This window comes from Sphaerulina musiva, assembly GCF_000320565.1.
Source record: "Sphaerulina musiva SO2202 unplaced genomic scaffold SEPMUscaffold_4, whole genome shotgun sequence".
NCBI classification, from domain to species: domain Eukaryota; kingdom Fungi; phylum Ascomycota; class Dothideomycetes; order Mycosphaerellales; family Mycosphaerellaceae; genus Sphaerulina; species Sphaerulina musiva.
In genome coordinates, this window is record NW_016017386.1 from 925,376 (window position 1) to 945,434 (window position 20,059).

A 20,059-nucleotide genomic window follows, 5' to 3' on the forward strand; every position below is an offset into this window, starting at 1 on the left:
TACTCTATTTATGGTTAGGGCCAGTGCGGATTACAGCCCGCTTGTGCTGAATAACAGCAAAAGGTGGATCATGTCAGCATTTGGCAGAGCTCCACCACCAAACACTTGAACCTCGCGTCGTTTGTGGCCATGTTCGAAGACGATGGCATCATAAATCACAGGAAGCATGCGGGATCGCGCTGCCAAATCCCTTGGCGCCGTGCTCGCGCTGCTGGCCGGGCTCATAGCGTATCTATTGATTCTCGATCCGCACGGCGAAGACGCAATGCATCGTGCTGCCCCACTCCTCACCAGGCTTGCGCCAGTATCGTTCTTCTCGCAGACTAATACCATCAGCTTCGCTTCTCGCGTACAAAAGGCTTCCTCTTCCGCTGCCGCCGTCCCATCATCACCTTCTTCTATCCAGTACACTCCTCCACCTTCCTCTTCAAGACAATACAGCAGCACCACCTCCACAGCAACCATGGCCAGCAAGCTCACCTTCAGCGAGGCCGTCAAGCACCGCCGGACCATCTACCAACTCACCAAGCAGTCCACCATCTCCGACGACAGGATCAAGGAGATTGCCACACAAGCCATTAAGGATGTGCCGTCGAGCTTCAACTCGCAATCTGCTCGTCTCGTCGTACTGGTCAAAGAGAAGCACGATGAATTCTGGGGCATTGTCGAGAACATCCTGAAGGCAGTTGTCCCAAGCGAACAATGGGAGCACACCGCAAGCAGGCTCAAAGGTTTCCAGAATGCCTACGGAACTGTAAGCTGTCACATAATTTTTACCCGAGTCTCTATTACCATATCACCAATGGTCTACCTAGTATATACTCATTTTACTAACCACCTCTCTCTTTTGTTTTTCTCCCAAAATAGATCCTTTTCTACGAAGACCCCGAGCCCATCAAGGCTCTGCAGTCCAAATACGCCATCTACGCCGACAAGTTCCCTCAATGGTCCGAGCACACGACTGCTATGCACCAGTACGAGCTGTGGACGGCCCTGGAAGCTGAAGGACTGGGCTGCAACCTGCAGCACTACAACCCATTGCCCGATCAAAAAGCCGCCGAGGCATTTAATATTCCGCTGGATTGGTCTCTGAAGGCCCAGTTGGTTTTTGGTACTCCTGCGGAAGGTGCGAGAGAAGGTCTGGCAGCAAGAAGCGAGGAGCCTATTGAGAAGAGGCTGTTCTTCCACGGCTTTTAAGTGATGGGATGCAGAAACCACAGGATAAACGACGATTACCTAGACCAATAGAGCTGTATTGATGACATGCATACACCAAAGGTGAACTCAGCAGCTTGTAAAGTTTATCCTACTGATGCTCTCCGGTAATGCCCACATCACTCTACCAACTGACACTGAGCTGCTGCGCAACACAGACCACTGCTCCCGATGTCTTCGGGCTTTCTCTCTTCATCTCCAAAGAGCCCATGCACATGCCGCGGAATGAAAGCACTCCTGGGTATCTTATACTTGCAAAATTCAAACATGAAAAGCAGAATCGCAGCGCAAGCCAAGGCGTCTAGTCTTCTGTGAGGTCGACTATCTCGACGCCAGAGTCAGTCGACGTGCGATGGCGCTTCCTCGCGGAGCCTTCGCCGGTGACGGAGAGCTCCTCAACATCGCTGTCGCCGTCGAAGGCATCAGAGCGTGCTCGCTTCTCTTGGGCTTCTTTTTTGATCTTGATCCGCTCTTGCTCGCGTTGTCGATGTCGTCGAACGAGCTCTCGTGCTTCTTCTGGAGAAAGATCATCCGGATCTCGTTCCTCCAGTGGGACAGGGGAAGGGCTGCGTGGAATCACGCCTTCGATTTGAAGATCTCCTGTATGGAAGTCAGCCATGAGGTTGTAAATAATTTGAAGATACACCTTACTGCGCGACCGGTATTTGAAGATGAAAACGGCGATGGGGTCTTCGCCGTAAGGGCGAGTGGTTTCCCAGTACTTGACCGGTTCATGGACGTGCTCTGCAGGCCCTAACCTGCTCGTGGTTAGCTCGAGCATCACCATTGCCAGGGACGAAGGCTCACGTAGCATAAGTAGATATCGCACGGCCTTTCAAGCACTTCTCGGGGACACCCGAGTCGATTGCGGATTTGAACTTGGAGTTGTGCCCGTCCCGCGATAACCCAGCATGGCGGACCCACCAGCATGCAATCTTTACATCGCCGAGTTGCTTGAGGTCTTCGGCTATCTGAGTCCCGACAGGAGCATCAGCTAGAGATAATCAGCGTCAATTGGATGCTATAGGCGGCACAACACTCACTGGTCCGAAGCTGCGCAAATTGCATTTTTTGGACAGTGGTACCCTGCTTAGTAGTTGTCTCGGGCCCAATGAGTTTGACTGTCTGATAGGCGTGCCGATCGCCAGTACGAATGATCCTGCCTTGAACATGCTTTCCGTCCAGGTATACGTGGACAGCCAGACAATCCCTGGGATCGCGCGCCATAGCCAGGCTCGTAGTGACTCTCACGGAGAAGGTCGATCCTGCCACCGCTTCGATGTATTTCGACTTCTTCGTCTTGCTGGGGAACGTGTCTTCGTCGTCATACTCAGCAAGCTGCTCCTCGTCTACCCAAACATGGGCGTGGAGCTCTGGGATGTCGTCGAGGAACATGATGGTTGGTGGCTGGGTTCGAGGGAGGAGAATGCGAAGCGTCTGGCGGATTCGGAGATGAGACCGGTTGCGTGCTGCTCAAGCGGAAGAGGAAAGGAGTGTTGCCAGCGTGAAAGAAGCGCAAATCAAAGGGAGCGTGGGGACATGGTGAAGTGAAGGTCGAAACGGAAGTAAAATGTGATCAATCATCAATTCATCGATGGACCGGGGGCGGGACCGGGACAGGTAGCCAGACGGAAACGACGACGCGACGACGCGACGGAAATTGACGGTGACGCGAACCTTGCTCTGTTCTTTCCAGGTTCTTTTACAGTACCACTCCATCTGCCTTGGTCACCTGATATCAGCATCTTCAACTTCATCTTGCTCATACCTGATTTATATTTATATTCATATTCATCATCTTCATCTTCATCTTCATCTTCATCTTCATCTTCATCTTCATCTTCATCTTCATCTTCATCTTCATCTTCATCATTATCGTCTTCATCATTATCGTCTTCATCATTATCGTCTTCATCATTATCGTCTTCATCATCATTATTATTATCATCATCTTCAACATCTTCATTATCTTCATTGTCCTAATCATCTGCGGGCTCAGTGTCCACTCCGAGCCACAGTGTGCCACAATTCACTCACCTGCGTCACGCTTTTCGCTTCTCGCTCCCCGCTACGCTACGCCGAGCGAAATCAGCAGTGTGTTGAATCATGGTATTGAAGCTGATATTGGGATTGATAGCATTGATATCAACTGAAGGCCGTCCATACTCAAATGCCGAGCTGCCTGGAGACCAGCTCCACTCAGAGCGAATACTTGAACAGAGGGCTCTTGTTTCCCATCAGCTCCAATTCCTTCTCTCCATACTGTGCAATGGCCTCTTCCTCCGTCAAATGTTCATATCGCTTGTTGTGTTGCCAATACAGCGCCTCCAACACGAGCGCAGCCACGATTCCCGCGGCAGCGAAGCCCAATGAACTGCCGAAACCTGTGGGATACCGTGGACTCTCCCGTTCGAGATAAATAAAGCTCCCAGCAATGCCACCTGTATTCCCGACCGCAATCATGAATGCGATGCCCGCCGATCTCTTCTCCGCCCCAGCCAGATTATTCACCGTCCAAGAGTTATTGCCGGGAATGATCGGATAGAGTCCCACACACACGAGACAGACCATGGTATAGCAGAGGGCGACATGCGTCTTGATTTCTGCCGCAAAGGAAAACAGGACCGAAAATGCCACCACCACTATTGTCAGACTGCCGACAATAAATGGCATTCTCCAGTAGAGCCTGTCGGCGAGGAGAGCTGCAGTCACTGAAGCAATCGCTCCAAACGCATATGGAGGTGCAGTGAGAAGCTGTGCTTCAGTGCTTTTGAAGCCCATGTTGCGGATAATGGTAGGCATGGTGAATTTCAACCCGTAGCTGGGGACAGTGTTGGCCCAGAAGACGATGCTTTGGAGGTAGAGTTGCCAGTCTGTCAGAACTTGTTTCAAGATCGGCCAGTTGATCATTTTCTTGGGTTTCTTCTCCCCGTTGGAATCGGTGTCGACGGCCTTCACGCCACGAAAGGCGATGTGGCTGAGTTGGAGGAATTTGATCTCATCCGCGTTGAGCCATTTGGAGCTGGCTGGGGAGTTGGGGAGGAGAAAGAAGCATGAGATTCCGACGAGGACGGAGAATAGTCCTTCGAGGATGAATACTGTTTATTGAGAGATTAGTCAGATATTTGCTTTCTCTGTCTCTCTGTACGACGACGACACTTACTCCATCTCCACCCCTCGTAACCCCCGATGCCATTCATTTGGGCGATACCTGCGGCGAGGAGACCACTGAACGCCCCCGAAGCTGCTGATGCGAGATAAAACCTGCTTTGCGATCAGTAAGGGGGCAATAGGGGGGTGACAACATCCACAAAGCCATATTCCCACCCATCTCGCCTGGGGAAGGAAAGGAAAAGAAAAGAAGAGGCAACGTACATGGCCATGCGAGTTTGTGTCTTTCGTGGAGGATACCATTCGCTCACCAGCCACATTGCACCAGGGAAAAATCCGGATTCTGGTTGTTTAAGAGGTCAGTGGGAAGTACCGAAGGTCATGTACATACATAGGTACCACTTACCAAAGACTCCGATGAAGAATCGTGATGCGAGTAGTCCGGCGAAGGATTTCGTTACACCTGATAATGTCATAATCTGCGCGCACGCACGAGAAAGAGAGAAGAGTCAGCAACTAGAAGTGAAGTGGAGTGAATATGGCCTCCAGAGGAGGAAGACAAAGGGAAAACAAATTATCAACTTACAATACCCCAGCATATTACCAGTATACCAATATACACGCTCGGACGTTTGAACTTGGCGAGTAGAATGTTGCTGGGCACTTCGCAAAGAATCTGTTTTGCTGATTAGTTTTGTCTTGTTGTGTTGCAAGAGATGAATTCTCATCTCCAGTCCATCAGTGCTAGATAGGTAGGTGGAATAAAGTGCAGCTCGACGTACATATGGGATGAAGAAGATGACCAATGCGACATTGTAGTCACTGCCCGTCATTCCCAGACTTTTTTCGAGACCTCTATTTCAAGAGAGTATTAGCGGCTTTGCATACATACATACATGTACCAAGGTAAGAGGTAGCTTACTCGATTTTCGCGTTGCCGATGTTTGCCTACAGACAATGAAGATTAGTGTGATTGCTCGCTTTGCTTGAAGGAAAACATAAGAGACATGGCTCTCCCTCTCACTACTCACCCTGTCGAGATGTGCAATCAAGTAGAGCAACGCCAGCATCGGCACCAGTCGCTTGTCGACTTTGTGATAGATGCGATCGGCTTCCTTGGGACTGACTTCGCTGAGCCATCGTACTTGGCCGTCTGACAAGCCTTTGATGGCTCTAGGAGTCGGTAGATCTTGCGTCTCTGTAGGATGAGGAGAGGAAGATTCCTTGTAATCGATCGCGGAGACATCTTCTTTCTCCATCTTTCCGATGCTTCGACTATGATGAAGCGACATGATTTGTGGATTGATATGGTGGCAATGTTGAAGGAGTGCACCAGGAAGAAAGAAAAGAGAATCCGAAAAGAGCAAACAGCGCAGGTTTAACTAATAAAAGTAATACCACACTTGTCCTGGGATCCCAAGTGTCTTCTTGTGCTTCTACTGCTTCTTCTACTGCTTCTTCTTTTTCTTCACACGCGCCAAGTTTGAAATCAAGCATGGAAAGCCTGATCAGGGGAGAAGGCTTTAAAGTTGCTTTGAATGCTATCATTCGCATCTTGTGAAAAAAGATCCCCGTAAGCTTTTCTTCCAACGTACGGAGGCAGCAAATGACAGACTCGGACCGCCCGACAGACCGCAACTTGGAAAGACATTTGCAACGGAAGATCGGTGTTATACTTTGTGTGTTGTGTACCACCCCTTCAGTGGGATGCAGGGTTCAACGCTGTGATAGTTGCACCGCAACCTTCCGCCGGCCTGCTGCGAGTAATGTCTTCTTACGTGCTACTGGACTTTATTTCTTGATATCGTGCGTGATCCGTCGTCATCGATAACCGAGCTCGGGCTGATCATAGTGCGTGTAGTGTGAAGTCTTTTTTTTTCCTTTTTGGCGGTGTCGCTGTATCAAGATACGCAACGATATATGTTGTCGTTGGTCGTTGTTGTTGTTGGGATGAAGATCTACGGATGTTTTGCTACCAAGAAAAAATATTCGAGGCTCCCCTCACTTCTCAAATGCTGGAGATGTCCAGGGATCTGCACTAGCGCGCTTGGCATATGTCTTGGTATGCTTTTCCACCGGCAACTGCTAGCCGGGGACGATGTGGCACTTCTACATACCAGACATATAGATTGCATACCGTACCGAACATACATGTACTCATGAGTTAAGAACCTTCGAGCACGCTCTCTACTCTCATCTTGGCTATGCGGACTATGTCTGATTTCCCTACAATGTCCTGGAGGTAGTGGATTGGAGATATCTGGTATGGCTCAAACGACAGTAGCCTACAGACGTGAGACTTGCTTGTAGAAGTGAAGGGTTGATAAGTCACACCTCACACACAAATACCTTCTGCTCTCGCATTATTTCTACAGGCTGCGTCCAAGGTTTCTCAGGTATTAGGGCCTATACTTAGGTACGTACGTGTGAAGCAGCAGCAGCAATGGCTCGGATATCTGCTTGTCTACAGCTAAGTACACACTCCTTACCTCCTAGGCGCGGGCTCGCTTCGCCTCGCCACGAGCTCACAGCATGTCCATCGTTTCCACCGATGATTATGAGCACGAACCCTCCGAAGTCAAGTCAACAAGGTGTTCTGGACCAAGTCGTGGTCTGACATCTCTCGACCCGTTCGAGCTTACCTTGTCCAAGTCTTCTCTGTGTTCTCTGTCTTCTCCATCTTCTCCATCTTCTCCATCTTCTCCATCTTCTCCGTCTTCTCCATCTTCTCCATCCTCTCCATCTTCGCAAAGTTCGCCTTCACTTGTCATCTTGCGTCGCTTGCTACCGCCGGGTCTGGTCGGCGTCTGTTCCAGGAGCGCGCCTCCTGACGTCGCGGCAAGCGGGATGTCCACTGGACCGCCACTACCGACGGGCTCTTGCTGAGGCTGGCCAGCGGGAGATCGAGTCTGTGGCGCAGACAGTGGCAGACGTCCTGGTGGGTTTGGTAGAATGGGACGCGGCGAGGGAGTCACCCACACCGAGGCTGATCGCTTGTTGCCACGAGCATCCTGAGATGGAACGCCTCCGAAGGGGACGTGTGGCTGTACCCTGTTGCCCTCCACAGTGTTTGTTGGCAATGCTGGTGTTGGGTGAACAGCACCATGCACGCGCAGATACTGCGTGCGCGTGTTCGCCGCTGGTGGCTCCGCTGGTTTCGGCCCGTATTTCGCGTGGGCTGCGTCAGGATCTCGGGAAAACTCTTCCTTGATCTCTTCCACGCATTTCTGCTGGGCTGTCCAAATTGTGATCATGTCCGCGTGATAATCTTGGTCCACCTTTTCTGCTTGAGCTACGTACTGAACGTGGAGCTTGTCCTGCTCAGTTTGAAAATAAACCTGGAGTGCCGTCATCTCCGCCCCGAATTTGGCACGACGGTTCTGTCGACGAGCAAAGTTCTCCTGCTCCATACGACTGACGATCTTTTCTTGGAGTGTTTGCGGCATTTTCGGTAGGAGTGTGCTTGACGACGAGCTCTGGCCTGCGGTGTTCTTCGGGGTCTCCACTGCTGGGTTCGATGATAGTGAGGAGTTTGGCGATGTTTGCTGTAGATCAAATTGACTGTAAGTGAATTGAGTCGATTTTTGAATTAACAATTACTCAGGTTGCCTGTAAGTGAATTAAGTCGTAAGTGAGTCAATCACGTTAATACTAAGTGAATGGACTTGATTATCAGCCGGAGCATTGAACATCAATGTATTATAATGTTGTAGTTGGTAAATTGCGCAGTGGTTAGCCATTCGGGTGGTGTGGGGACCGCTCAAGCTCAGATATGCGCTCGCTCCACAGGATGGAGGTTCAGTAGACAACCTAGTTGACGCCATCTATGGACATGAACACTGTGAAGGCACTTGGTCAGTATATAGGGATTAGATAGTCCGGACAGTCAAACACAAGGCCCTCACATACCGTCTTCACTTCTGGATGCCTGTGCTGCGATCATTCATGTACCTAGCTATGCTATTACTGCTGATGATGGACTACTACTTGAATGTAGCGCAGCTCCGTGTGCGTAAATTGTGTTTCTTTCGGCGCGGGAGGCCTGTGACTGTTGTTTGTCGCCGTTTGCTCTCCTTTGTGACATGATCTCCTTCGGAGACCAACGGAAAGGGGTGGCCGCATTTGCGACTTCTGCAGCAGTATATGCTCTTCTATTCCTCCATCACGACGTCAACGAGCAGCTCCCCACTGCAAGCAACCCGCGATGGGAGTCGATGAAATTCCTGTATGAACTTTACCAGAAGACCACAGCCCACATCAACGCTGCGTCGAATAGCATCAGGTGGCGAACGATTTCCCGGGACGATACATCTACGCATTTCTCGCTTCCAATATATACGATGCAACAAGCTCGGACCCGACAGGAGTCACCCCTACCTCATACGGATGGATGCATGCAGGTCTGCTGATGCAAGTGAGTAGATCTCAGATGCTGGATTCTTTGTTGCTGGCTCTCCGCGGTCTTCCGCAGCACCTTGTTGTTCCTTTACTGCGCAGGTGCCGGCACATTCGCCACCAAGCTGAGATTTGCCACCGAACAAGTGAACAGGACAATAGGTACCTCCTAGTGCCGCAGTGCCATGCATCCTTGGCACATTATTATACTCCCACATTCAACAATATATTGTCGAGAGACGGGTCCAGGACGTGTCGTGAGACCGCGGCAGATCACGCTTGCCCCTATCGAGCATCAGCACATCTTTTCTCGGGGCCGTCCCAGCAGCCTGGCACCACACAGCACCAATGCACATGGAATTGCACACTAGTCACATAGTCACATCCTGGCCGTGAGCTCCCCTAGGCTCCGCTCCCGCTCCCGCCGCTCCAAAGTCAGTAACGTCGTCTTCCACTCTCTTCCTCCTCCCTACCGCCAATAACAGCCCTCCCTGGCTCTCTGCGGCTGCTGACAGGCGGACGCGGGTCGAGCACAGGACCACAGTCCAAAGGTATCCTCACCTGAAGCAGTGAGGCTCCCCCCAGGAGCGTCTACCCATGTGGTCGCTCAACCATGGCTTCACTTCCCACTCGCGGACTCGACGATGCTAACGCCAACGCCAACTCCTCGCCCGCTAATCAGCCACGGCAGCATTATTACAGCAGCAGCGGCAGCAGCAGCATGAGCAGCGGTAACACCAGCAGCAAAGTTGCCGCTCCAGGATCAGCCTCCACTGAAAACCATAACCAGGCAGCACATGCCGCAAATGCCTCTGTGCTTCCTCCTCTAGACACGACAATTGCTCCGCATTCGAGCGCGCAACATCATCACCACCACCAGCGCATGTCCTCCGCTCTATCGCTGAGGACCAACAGACTCGAAACATCCGCAACTGCTGGAGCAGACGCGTGGAGCGACATGGACACCCCCACTATTCAGTACGAGCCCGAGGCCGCGCTCAAACTCAATCTCACCTCGCCGTCCAGTCTGCCTACCATAAGTTCTTCGCTGCGATCCAACATGTCGACCACTAGTCTGGCCTCCTCCTACTCTCCAGGGTCAATCTCGGCACTGCCCTCTCCGTATCTCACTGCAGCAATGACCGACCTGACTCCTCTACCGTCACCACTACCGCTACCGGGAACCGAGATGCCTCTGGTGTGGCCGAAGAGACAGGCTAGCATTGCTAGCCGATCAAGAGAAGGATCACTGACCGATGGCATGCCCAGCAATAGATCATATTTGCCTCCTATATCGCCCGAGTCACCGTCAAAAAAGAAGAAAGGATATGGGAGTCTCATGCAAGAAGCCGCAGTGGCCAATGCGGCGATGGCGACTGGCCAGGAGCAGCTGAGAACGGACAGTCACAACAGAAACCGAAGTCTTTCGGAATTCAAGCCAGAAGCGCTACACAACACACGGCCGCGGCATGTGACTGTGGGGGAGGGTGAGGTATCCGGCCTGGAGACCGGAGAATATCACATTCATCGCGAGGCATATTTGGCGGAGCAACGAGGCCTGACCCCTGCTCCTGCCACGTCTGGCAAACCGCTTCCGACGCCTCCACCCAGCAACGCAAGCATCACTGAAAGTGATGACGCGGAAGAGGAACGACCACATCTCGAAGACGGTACCGTATCGGAATACCTAGAGATACATTGCGGCATACACAACAAGAGACGGAAATTCAGACAGCTCCGCGCGCTCGGCACAGGGACGTTCTCTACCGTCATGTTAGCCACACGGGAAAAGATTCCAGCTCACCCGACTCCTGAAATAGAGGACCATCTCGATCCCGCCAAGCTGGTAGCTGTCAAGATAGTCGAGCACGGGCCTGCAGGTGGCGCCGATGAAGAACGAATCGAAACAAGCTTAAAACGCGAAGTGGAAATGCTGAAGATCGTCTCTCACCCTTCGCTGGTCCATCTCAAGGCTTGCGAATACCAGCCAACCCGCGCATTACTGGTGATTAACTATTGTCCAGGGGGAGACCTCTTTGATTTCGCCAATGAACAACGCGCGCTACTGACACCGCGCCTGATACAGAGGATGTTCGCGGAGCTGGTTAGCGCCGTCCGGTATTTGCATGAGAATTGGATCGTGCACAGAGATATCAAGCTGGAGAACGTGCTCGTCAACCTACCACCTGCCGATATTGAACCCGTGGAGAACCCGCTAACGCATCCTGCGCCGCTTGTGACGCTGACTGACCTGGGACTGAGCAGGCGCATACCTCAGCCGCCAGAGTCGCCGCTACTGAGCACCCGATGCGGCAGTGAAGATTACGCTGCGCCCGAAATTCTGCTTGGGCAGCCCTACGATGGGCGTCTGACCGATGGCTGGGCGCTTGGAGTGCTGCTTTACGCACTTCTGGAAGGCCGCCTACCCTTTGACGCACCTCCTGGAAAGCCGGACCGCAGCCGGAATACTCATCGCATAGCACGCTGTGACTGGATCTGGTGTCGATTTGGGGACGAAGACGGCGATTGGGATGCAACGCGTGGCAAAGACCTGGAAGGCGCGAACCTGGTTGTTGAGGCTCTGCTAAAGAAAGTGCGCATGGGCCGCAAGTCGTTAGAGGACGTGGAGAAGCTAGAATGGGTACAAAGGGGAATCCAAGTTACCGGAGGTCTGCAGATGAGGCCAGAGGACGAGGAGAATCTGTGAGGGAAAAAATCTTTCATTGTGATGAGACACGACTTTGCTTGGATTTGTGGACGACGCAAGATGCATAGGTCGACAGGATATGGGATCGGGTCAGAAGTGCAGGCATTCGTGAGAGGCACAGCGGCTGCGTGTCTGAGATACCACGGATGAGGTCTGCAAGCTGGAGATTTGGATATTAGGAATGTATACTTGATGAGCTTAGAGATCAACCAACACACGTTGTGGCATGCATTGGTTGTGTCGTTTACAGTAATTGATACCTTCAGCTACAGCTCACCTCGAGTCTCGAGAGCATGACGGGGAAACGGGAAAACAACATGAGGTGGTCTAGCAATGCGTATCAGCTGCTAGCCTGCTACCTTCCCCGGATCGTGGTCTGGACCTCTTCGTGATCGGTGTCAAACAGAAGCTTAAAATATGTACAGTTTCTCCAGGTCTTCATCCCTGCACCGGGAATGATGACCCTTGGCGAACTGTTATTATCTCTGACGAGACGCTAGGATTGGACCTGCTTGCTTGCTTGCTTGCTTGCTCTCCTCTACGCCGATGATGACTCGGAAGAGAACTATCTTCATGAATGATGATTCGCCTTTGTGGCGGCGATAGGTATCGTTTGCGGACAAGGACTGGGTGAGTATATAGTGGCATGATGCATCACCACCCTCGGGCAACACATTACGAGCAAACAGCTCTTTCTGCACGTTCGACTAGACCTCACTATAAACAGCCAGACCGTCAGCCAGCCAACCAGCAATACTCTATAATTAGTTAAGGTAGGCAATCTTTACCCTAGGTTCATTAGCTATCTATCTCATTTACACCCATTGTTTCTTTTACTGCACTGCTGGCTACATTTACCCCGATCCATCATCATCATCACACTGCCACGCCACCACCTTACCTTACCTCACCTCTTACCTCCCTCAGGTCCTGTTGTAAATAACCGTCTTGTCCCCACCGACCCAGCCGGCTATCTACCTACGATGATGATGCGATCCTTCATCTTCAGCGCTACCATACTACAGGTCCTCCTCCTCCTCTTCGCGAGAAGACAACAGCCCTTCGCTGCTGCCCAACTCGATACACAGGACCTGGCACTGGCAGATCCCAATCAGATTGAGAATCTCGCTCAGACTTCTCCTCCTGTTAATCGGATTCAAGATAGGCGATGTGCTCCTGTTGTACAAAATCATGCTGATGCGATTGAGCAACGGATTCGGTCTGGGGATGGGAATGGTGGTGGTTAGTATTTTTTCTTTGTTTTATCCTTTCTTGTTTTTTTTTATATCTGCGTTGGGTGGAGAATATAGGTCCGGTTAGGCTTACTTGGAAGCGTTATATCTTAGATGATGTGGGTTCTCAGCTCCAGGAGTCTGAAGAACAGCAGCAGCAAGTCGATGATGAATGTGATGATCATGTGAGAGCATATGTTCGGGTGTTACATGTTGGGTTTGATAATGGTAAGTACATAACCTAAGAGGAGATTTTTCTGTTGCTTCCAAAGAAACAAAAAGGGTCTTTTTGTCATGGGCCTAACTCTGTCTCTCTCACTCTCTCTGTCTGTCAAATATCAGGTTGGATCACTGCCGCAGACGTTCGAGGCAATCATGAACAGGCATATAATCTCGGTTGTCTAAACTGTGGATCATATCTCTTCTTCTTCAGTAAGTGTTCGTTATCTTCTCCCCTTTGACCTTACCTACTTGCCATCTACACTCTATTGACGCAGGTTTTTGCTTGTCCAGAATGTCTCCCCACTTGCGTTTCAGTGGTTCGGCATTGTGGAATCGCGTTTTTGAACTACAACAAGGGCAATGTCCCAGCTCCGGGGTTCATCAATTCGGAATGCTACAAAGCATATGTGGGAGTGGATGGACCATGCTATCGGTGTTTCGCTCAACCGGGTTGCAAGCATGGATGAGATGGTAATGCATCGACCTCCAGCCTTCTTCTTTGGCGGATTGATCTGGAATTTGGAAACAGAATGGGAGTGGTCCATATACCTGGAGGCATGAATTAACGAGTGATGAATTGGATGTAACGAGATCGCCCTTAACCTGGAATGTATGTAATACTTTTGAGAAGTCCAGTTCTATGCAAGTCCTTGTTCAGCCCTCTATATGTGTACACCTAGTTATATTCCAAGGTGATGACTGGGGCTCTCAGAGCTGGTAACCGCCCCTTGCTGTCCCGAATAGTTTCTTACATCTACCGTACCTTATAGGTGAGGGCAATCGTGGCGTGTACCGTATTATTGCTGCGTTCCATGGGTCATGCTGCCACTGCACCAGGCCATCTCCATCTCGCTGTCTTGGAGCCCATTGTTCAGCTCCAGAGGCCAGCGAGATGCGTGATACTTCTCGTAGTGATGTGTCGGTGCAAAACAAGCAATCGTTGTGGAAGTGAGAAAAGGACGGAGAAAGTACCCAAGAAAGGCTGTTATGACGATGGATCCTGGTCGCGCAAAGCAAAGCGCAAGCTCTCCGCGCTCAGTACAGCTGTCAGCTCCGGCATAATCCCAAGAAACCCACCCACCACCAGGCATCCTGAGGAGACGGCGCAAGGCCTCTGATGACACTAACGCTGCCGGTGCTGGTCGGGAGTCGTTCTAATAATGATGGACAGAGCCTCTTCACACACCAACGGGCCCATTTTGACACGTGCCAGTATCGACTTCGCCTAAGGGAGACCACATAGAAGGTAGTCCTACCCATCGACCACCCAGCATGGACGCGGCCGACTCCATACCACCGGAGATGTGGGAGGGCATGGATGCGATGGAGAGGTCGCCGACGGTGTGGTATATGGCTATTGGGGCTACGATGCTGGCCGGACTGATCATCTGGGTAATCATCATCATACTGTCCATCCTGCACGCTCACCATGGCTCACGATATTTCTCCAGTTCTATGCACTCGTCTGGCTCTTCGCTCCCTCGCCGCGCCCTCCGACCAAATCCGAGAAGCAATATATCACCATGACGGCCGAAGGACAAATCTCTCCCCCGCAACCTCTGCCCTGCTGGTACGATAACCACATGGCTGTCAAAGAAATGGCTCGCAACGGCCTCATCGCGCGCGAGGAAGCTTTCCAGATTTCCGATGCAGAAGTCTTTATGACGCTCGTGATACCTGCCTACAATGAGATGCATCGCTTGAATGGGATGCTCGAAGAAGCGGTAGGCTACTTGGAAGAACAGTACGGCCACCACGGAACTCCGAGTAAGAGCAGTAGTGATGGAAAGCTACAAGCGAGCGGACAGCAAGGCGATCCGAGGAGAGGTTGGGAGATTATATTAGTTTCTGATGGGAGTACGGATAAGACTGTGAATGTTGCGCTCAACTTCGCGAGGACGCATCAACTGGCAACACCTCCTACGTACAAAGGGCCCTGGTCAGGAACCGGGACACCGACAAACATACGACCGGGGACCATCCGGGTGGTGAGCCTGGAGGAGAATCGGGGCAAAGGAGGAGCTGTGACGCATGGCATGAGACATGCCAGAGGGACATATGTCGTATTTGCAGATGCAGACGGAGCGAGCAGGTTCACGGATCTTGGAAAGTTGGTCAGTGCTTGCGAGAAGGCAAAGGATAAGAATGGGAGAGCTGTCGGTGTGGGCTCGCGAGCACACATGGTAGGGACAGAAGCAGTAGTGAAGGTGAGACTGTGTTTTTTTTTGTTTCGTTTCCTTCTTCGGCTACGTATCGAACCGGGCCTCCGTACTGACTCTGTAATTCACAGCGATCGGCACTTCGCAACCTCCTCATGCGCGCATTCCATCTTGGTATCTGGCTCCTCACCACACCCAAAGTGGCGCAGATTAGAGATACGCAGTGTGGCTTCAAGCTCTTCTCGCGGCCTGCGCTGCCTTATATTGTCCCATATATGCACTCCGAGGGCTGGATCTTCGATGTGGAGATGCTCATGCTGGCCGAAAGCGCTGATATTCCCATGGTGGAGGTGGCGATTGGGTGGAAGGAAGTGGTGGGGTCCAAGTTGAATGTGATTAAAGACAGTATCGGCATGGCGATTGGATTAGCACTGTTGAGATTTGCGTGGGGCGCTGGCATTTACAGGAGAGATTAGAAAAAAGAATGCATGCCATTTGACCCCATTTGCTTTTTCGAGGTCATTACGAGTCCATAAGATGGGAGAGTACCTACATGTACCTAAGCTACCTACCTCCTAAGGTAAGGTAGGTACAATGGGTATTATCAGCCTACCCGACAAAACAACCAGAAACTTTTCCGTGTTTTGCCTCTCCAAAAGGAAAAAAAAGAACAACTTTCCATTCTCGTATCAACTTTCTCAACTTTCTCTTTTTCAAGTTTCTCTTTTCCAAGTTTCTCTTTTCCAAGTTTCAAGTGCTGCCCAAGGTACAGACAGGTCATGTATTTACATTATTTACCTATTTCCACTGTCCCGCATTCTCCGCTCCCTTTCCCAAAGCATCCGCACCATCTTTCACTCCACCCGTCAGACCTTGAAGTCCATTTCCTACTGCTTTGGTACCAGTTGTATCTACAGTACCTTTTAGATTAGCATTGACTTTTTTTCTCTCTTTTTGTATTTTATTTCTTTTTATTTTCTTGGGGGTGTTAGAAGATAAACTCACTATTAATCGTCTCACCGAGACCTTGTCCGACACTTCCGACAGCTCCTCCGGCAGTTTTGACGACTCCTCCGGTGAGATTTCCGAGGGTGGAGGTTAGACCTTTGGCGGCTCCTTCGGCTCCAGAGGTGGTGTTGTTGGTACTGGATTGTCCGATAGGCATGGTTTTTTTGTTGTTGGTTGGTTGGTTGTGCTTCTGTTTTGTTTTGGTTGGAGAAGGAGTGAGTGCTCGAGGTGCTTGTGTCAATAAGGTAGGTAAGGTAGGTAGTTCAGGTTTATTGAGGTTGGCATATATATGTATATACCTACATGTACCTTACATGTACATGTAGTTTGATGATCTGCTGCCCACACGGTTCTACGTCATAAGTGACGGATGACGCTCTTCTTGTGCAACGTTACCTTACCTGTACCTCCTACCTAGGTTGATACCTCCAGTGTTAGGAGGTACCTCCTACATGTAGGAGGTAGTTTAGATTTGTAGTCAATAGATGGTGCAGGTGGATGGGTGAGCTGTCAAGACTCAAGATCTGGTTGTTGCCATGTGATATGGAAAAGTCTAAAAAGTGCCTTCCAGTTACAAACACCAACAACCCAAGGCTCAGGTATTATACTATACATATACCTCTGTTCCTGTTCTGTGGGACTGGAAGTGCCCGTTCATCAAAACGAGCATCATCTCCCTGTCTGATGCTTAATAGGCGTACAATGGGGACACGTTTGCAAGTGGAAAGTTGGTTGATCAACGCTTCTTGTCGCTGATGTTCCAGGAGAGCTCGCCGTGGATGATGACACGAGACCTGAAGGCATCTCGATGTGGCCAGATGTTCCTACCTCCTAAGGTACCAACGGGCGTGAGTGAAGTTTGACTTTCTTGCTCTCTTACTGTCCATCTCTCTCTCTCGTCGTCTCACAATGGCGTGGCGTGGGTGATGATTGTACAAGACAGCCTCGGATCAGTACGGACACGTCGGAAGCACGAGAGAGAGTGTGTGACGACGGATCAAGTGTTGTTCCGAAATGTTGTTATTTTAGCAACGACTTCACACCCGTGGGCAAGCGGGCATCAAGTGGTGGGAAAGTGCTGACAGTCTACAAGGAAAGAACAAGGCCACCTCAAGCTTGGGGGGAAACAGTGTTCAGGAGTCCAGTCGTCCAGGTTGTGTGGGAAGAAAGAAAAAAAAAAGGCAGAAGTGCTCATCTTATGCGTGGCCGCTAATCGGGAAGTAGACTAGCGACACGCACGGATGTCCCGCAGTGGGGCCTGGCGCGAAGGGGGCACAGGGCAGATGTCGAGAATATTAAAACCCTCCCCCGCTCCGTGCGCTGTTGGGCTCTTTTTTCCATTTGGGCCTACGCGTTGCTCTCATCCCGCCCGCCGCGCTTTGCATCCCACTCGCCGCGCCTCGGCCCCACCTGAGGTATCCACTTCCACCTACCTTACCCACCCACCTGCACGCGGCTGGCATTGGCACGCGAATGGTTGCTGTTTGCAAACCATCACAACAACGAGACCTACTTACCCTACCTTAGGACTTACCGCTACCTACAACACGAACGCGTCGCGAGAATATCGGCTGGGCTGAGCGTGACGCGTGTCGAGTGGACGCGCGGATTGTGGATTCCCTTCCTTCGACAAACACCGTCACCATGGCTTACCGGCCGCAGTCACCTGACCTGGCAGGCCTGATCGCAGAGCCGTCCGGCGGCGGCTATCTGCCGACCAGTCCACAGCTCCATGCAGGTGTCGGGGAAATTCCCGTTATTCCACCCTCGACGTCCTTTTCGCATCATCATCAACAACACTTCCAACTCCCACATCAACAACAACAACAACAGCAGCAGTATCAGCAACAACACCACCACCACCAACAACAACAACAACAGTACCACCACAATCTCCTCCACAATCTCCACCACCAACACCAACAACAACATCAACTCCTCGTGGGCCACCCTGCAAACGACTTCTCCAACTACCATCCACCAGTCACTTCTGCTCCACAGACATCGCCGCCCTACCATCATCCGCAATACCAGCCAGCACCCCCAATGCCACCCTCGACGCGCCGAAAGCAAGTCAACTATGCAGAGCCGAACGACGACGATGACGAATTCATGCCCGATGCGCCTGCGCCCAAGAAATCCAGACGTGTCAAACAGGAGCTGCCCGACCAATTCCAGAATGGCCAATTCGAGCCCATACTCGCTCCTGCACCCATCAAGTGCGAAGGCACCATCAAGAAAGAGGTCAACGGCGACCCCACATTGGGCTGCCAGCTCAAGACATCCTTCCCCGTGGCACGCATCAAGCGCATTATGCAAGCAGACGAGGACATTGGCAAAGTCGCCCAGGTGACGCCCACCGTCGTCAGCCGAGCATTGGAGCTGTTCATGATTAAGCTCATCTCCGCCGCTGCACACGAAGCGAGGGGGCCCGAAGCTGCAAATGGAACAACAAAAGGGCCGCGCCGGGTCCTGGCTCAGCACTTGAAAAGAGCAATACAAGCGGACGAGCAGCTGGACTTTTTGGAAGAGCTGACTTCAAAGGTGCCCGATGCGCCCGTGAAAGCCAAGAAAGAGGCTGCCAGTGATTCAGAGGATGCCAAGCCCAAGAGAAAGGGGAAAAAGCGCAAGGACTCGGGCGATGACTTCTGAAAGATACGTGCATGTCGGCAGAGGTGCCGACCGATGATGTATCCTACTGGGTAGCGCGACTGCTGCTATTGGTGTCAAAGGGGGACTCGGCTCTACCCATGTCAAGGCGCAGTGCCGTAGCTGCGGCAGATGTCTACCAAAAGATGGCAGTCGCCAGAAGCATGCGCTGGGCGGCTTCGTCACAGAGAGCATTTCCTGCTTTGCTGAGTCGAAGATGAGAGATTGATGCACCTGAGGACGAGAAACGAATGCAGGTGACGAGGAACGGATGCATGCGAGGATGAGAGACTGGGATGGGTCGCATTGCTGAGCTAGCACCACCACCACCATCACCACAAGTATGACGAACGACATCATGACCGGGCCTGCCAGATGGTTGAGACTGCTTCCGCATTGATGATGCCGCGATGGAAACCTGCTGCAATTGTCACGATCGCTCGAGATGTGACACACGGTTGAGTCTCCGTTCGAATAGTGGGGTCCCACGTTCTCGAGGTCGTGTGCACTGCAAGTGTAAGCCCATGGAGAATACCTCGCTGCTGCCGGGTGGTTGTGCGCAGCAGTTCTGTATCGAGGAGCGTAGCGGCACAGCTCATGTGAGGGGCGATACTGATGAGTATCTCGCTGGCAAGAATTAGGTCCTATCATGTTCATAGTATGGCTCGCGTGACCATGCCTCACTCCTTTATAGTGTGGAGTCTGTTCGATCCTCCTCTCGCCCGTCCCCACCACCTCTCTGTCATTGCTCTTCCCACTGGTCGACACTCTACCTGCTGCCAGATTGTCAGTCGATACATGTCCTTGAGACCACTCGGCGAGACTCGTCCCCCGGGATGGACCAATCCCCCCAACAATAAATTCTTCACACTACTGCCCACGCAGCGCTCCCCCCCCCCGATTCGTCAATCATGCACGTTGGTTGCCAGGGGTGCAGCCAGCCAGCTTCACAGTTCTCGTTCGTCATACCACCTACCTACCTATATGTAGTTAGTTGCAGGTAGTAGTAGTCTTGCCGAGACACTCTTGATTGATGGATGATAGATGGATAGCTAGATAGAAAGAGAGAAAGAAAGAAAGAGGGCTGGGCTCATTGCATCTTCATCATGGAACTTTTGTTCAATTTTCTTCTTCTTTTACTTCTTTTACTTCTATATTATGCTGATTGGTTAGATTGATGGGATTGATGGGATTGATGGGATTGATGGGATTGATGGGATTGATGGGATTGATGGGATTGATGGGATTGATGGGATTGATGGGATTGATGGGATTGATGGGATTGATGGGATTGATGGGATTGATGGGATTGATGGGATTGATGGGATTGATGGGATTGATGGGATTGATGGGATTGATGG

At 51.4% G+C, this 20,059-nt stretch overlaps 9 protein-coding genes across 9 annotated transcripts; 5 read left to right on the top strand and 4 right to left on the bottom strand.

Annotated features, from left to right (window-relative positions):
- Positions 1 to 112: 112 nt before the first annotated feature.
- On the top strand, positions 113 to 2,736 carry SEPMUDRAFT_125176 (Nitroreductase). Its single transcript, XM_016901959.1, has 5 exons — positions 113 to 754; positions 868 to 1,815; positions 1,867 to 1,973; positions 2,023 to 2,209; positions 2,259 to 2,736. Exons 1-2 carry the CDS (start codon positions 167 to 169, stop codon positions 1,195 to 1,197), a joined length of 918 nt encoding a protein of 305 aa, XP_016761486.1. The 5' UTR covers positions 113 to 166; the 3' UTR covers positions 1,198 to 1,815; positions 1,867 to 1,973; positions 2,023 to 2,209; positions 2,259 to 2,736.
- On the bottom strand, positions 1,517 to 2,610 carry SEPMUDRAFT_140808 (uncharacterized protein; the record flags this gene model as incomplete). Its single annotated transcript, XM_016902944.1, has 4 exons — positions 1,517 to 1,815; positions 1,867 to 1,973; positions 2,023 to 2,209; positions 2,259 to 2,610. The coding sequence occupies 4 exons, from the start codon at positions 2,608 to 2,610 to the stop codon at positions 1,517 to 1,519; spliced, it is 945 nt and encodes a 314-aa protein (XP_016761487.1).
- A 678-nt stretch (positions 2,737 to 3,414) lies between the features above and the next one.
- Positions 3,415 to 6,151, bottom strand: SEPMUDRAFT_64234 (MFS general substrate transporter; the record flags this gene model as incomplete). Its single annotated transcript, XM_016909672.1, has 8 exons — positions 5,358 to 6,151; positions 5,249 to 5,274; positions 5,109 to 5,181; positions 4,913 to 5,002; positions 4,733 to 4,805; positions 4,591 to 4,669; positions 4,379 to 4,479; positions 3,415 to 4,313 (listed from the first exon to the last, which is right to left on the bottom strand). Exons 1-8 carry the CDS (start codon positions 5,616 to 5,618, stop codon positions 3,415 to 3,417), a joined length of 1,602 nt encoding a protein of 533 aa, XP_016761488.1. The 5' UTR covers positions 5,619 to 6,151.
- A 730-nt stretch (positions 6,152 to 6,881) lies between these two features.
- Positions 6,882 to 7,772, bottom strand: SEPMUDRAFT_116414 (uncharacterized protein; the record flags this gene model as incomplete). Its single annotated transcript, XM_016901252.1, has 1 exon — positions 6,882 to 7,772. The coding sequence occupies one exon, from the start codon at positions 7,770 to 7,772 to the stop codon at positions 6,882 to 6,884; it is 891 nt and encodes a 296-aa protein (XP_016761489.1).
- A 1,439-nt stretch (positions 7,773 to 9,211) lies between these two features.
- SEPMUDRAFT_148692 (kinase-like protein) lies at positions 9,212 to 11,695 on the top strand. The gene has a single exon (XM_016905086.1). It carries the CDS (start codon positions 9,335 to 9,337, stop codon positions 11,426 to 11,428), a length of 2,094 nt encoding a protein of 697 aa, XP_016761490.1. The 5' UTR covers positions 9,212 to 9,334; the 3' UTR covers positions 11,429 to 11,695.
- Positions 11,696 to 12,411: 716 nt separating this feature from the next.
- On the top strand, positions 12,412 to 13,357 carry SEPMUDRAFT_107391 (uncharacterized protein; the record flags this gene model as incomplete). Its single annotated transcript, XM_016900681.1, has 4 exons — positions 12,412 to 12,670; positions 12,739 to 12,888; positions 13,003 to 13,092; positions 13,158 to 13,357. 4 exons carry the CDS (start codon positions 12,412 to 12,414, stop codon positions 13,355 to 13,357), a joined length of 699 nt encoding a protein of 232 aa, XP_016761491.1.
- A 603-nt stretch (positions 13,358 to 13,960) lies between these two features.
- Positions 13,961 to 16,307, top strand: SEPMUDRAFT_148693 (glycosyltransferase family 2 protein). Its single transcript, XM_016905087.1, has 4 exons — positions 13,961 to 14,274; positions 14,334 to 15,089; positions 15,173 to 15,952; positions 16,047 to 16,307. Exons 1-3 carry the CDS (start codon positions 14,155 to 14,157, stop codon positions 15,515 to 15,517), a joined length of 1,221 nt encoding a protein of 406 aa, XP_016761492.1. The 5' UTR covers positions 13,961 to 14,154; the 3' UTR covers positions 15,518 to 15,952; positions 16,047 to 16,307.
- SEPMUDRAFT_116417 (uncharacterized protein) lies at positions 15,840 to 16,206 on the bottom strand (the record flags this gene model as incomplete). Its single annotated transcript, XM_016901253.1, has 2 exons — positions 15,840 to 15,952; positions 16,047 to 16,206. The coding sequence occupies 2 exons, from the start codon at positions 16,204 to 16,206 to the stop codon at positions 15,840 to 15,842; spliced, it is 273 nt and encodes a 90-aa protein (XP_016761493.1).
- A 1,095-nt stretch (positions 16,308 to 17,402) lies between the features above and the next one.
- On the top strand, positions 17,403 to 19,548 carry SEPMUDRAFT_148694 (histone-fold-containing protein). Its single transcript, XM_016905088.1, has one exon. The coding sequence runs from the start codon at positions 17,694 to 17,696 to the stop codon at positions 18,699 to 18,701; it is 1,008 nt and encodes a 335-aa protein (XP_016761494.1). The 5' UTR covers positions 17,403 to 17,693; the 3' UTR covers positions 18,702 to 19,548.
- Positions 19,549 to 20,059: the final 511 nt, after the last annotated feature.

What these genes read in the sequence shown, in the direction of transcription:
- SEPMUDRAFT_148692 (XM_016905086.1), top strand. Translation starts at nt 9,335, where the DNA reads ATGGCTTCACTTCCCACTCGCGGACTCGACGATGCTAACGCCAACGCC.
- SEPMUDRAFT_125176 (XM_016901959.1), top strand. Translation starts at nt 167, where the DNA reads ATGCGGGATCGCGCTGCCAAATCCCTTGGCGCCGTGCTCGCGCTGCTG. An exon ending in TCCAGAATGCCTACGGAACT is followed by an intron (nt 755 to 867) that starts GTAAGCTGTCAC and finishes CTCCCAAAATAG; the next exon opens with ATCCTTTTCTACGAAGACCC.
- SEPMUDRAFT_148693 (XM_016905087.1), top strand. Translation starts at nt 14,155, where the DNA reads ATGGACGCGGCCGACTCCATACCACCGGAGATGTGGGAGGGCATGGAT. An exon ending in TGGCCGGACTGATCATCTGG is followed by an intron (nt 14,275 to 14,333) that starts GTAATCATCATC and finishes ATATTTCTCCAG; the next exon opens with TTCTATGCACTCGTCTGGCT. An exon ending in GGACAGAAGCAGTAGTGAAG is followed by an intron (nt 15,090 to 15,172) that starts GTGAGACTGTGT and finishes TGTAATTCACAG; the next exon opens with CGATCGGCACTTCGCAACCT.
- SEPMUDRAFT_148694 (XM_016905088.1), top strand. Translation starts at nt 17,694, where the DNA reads ATGGCTTACCGGCCGCAGTCACCTGACCTGGCAGGCCTGATCGCAGAG.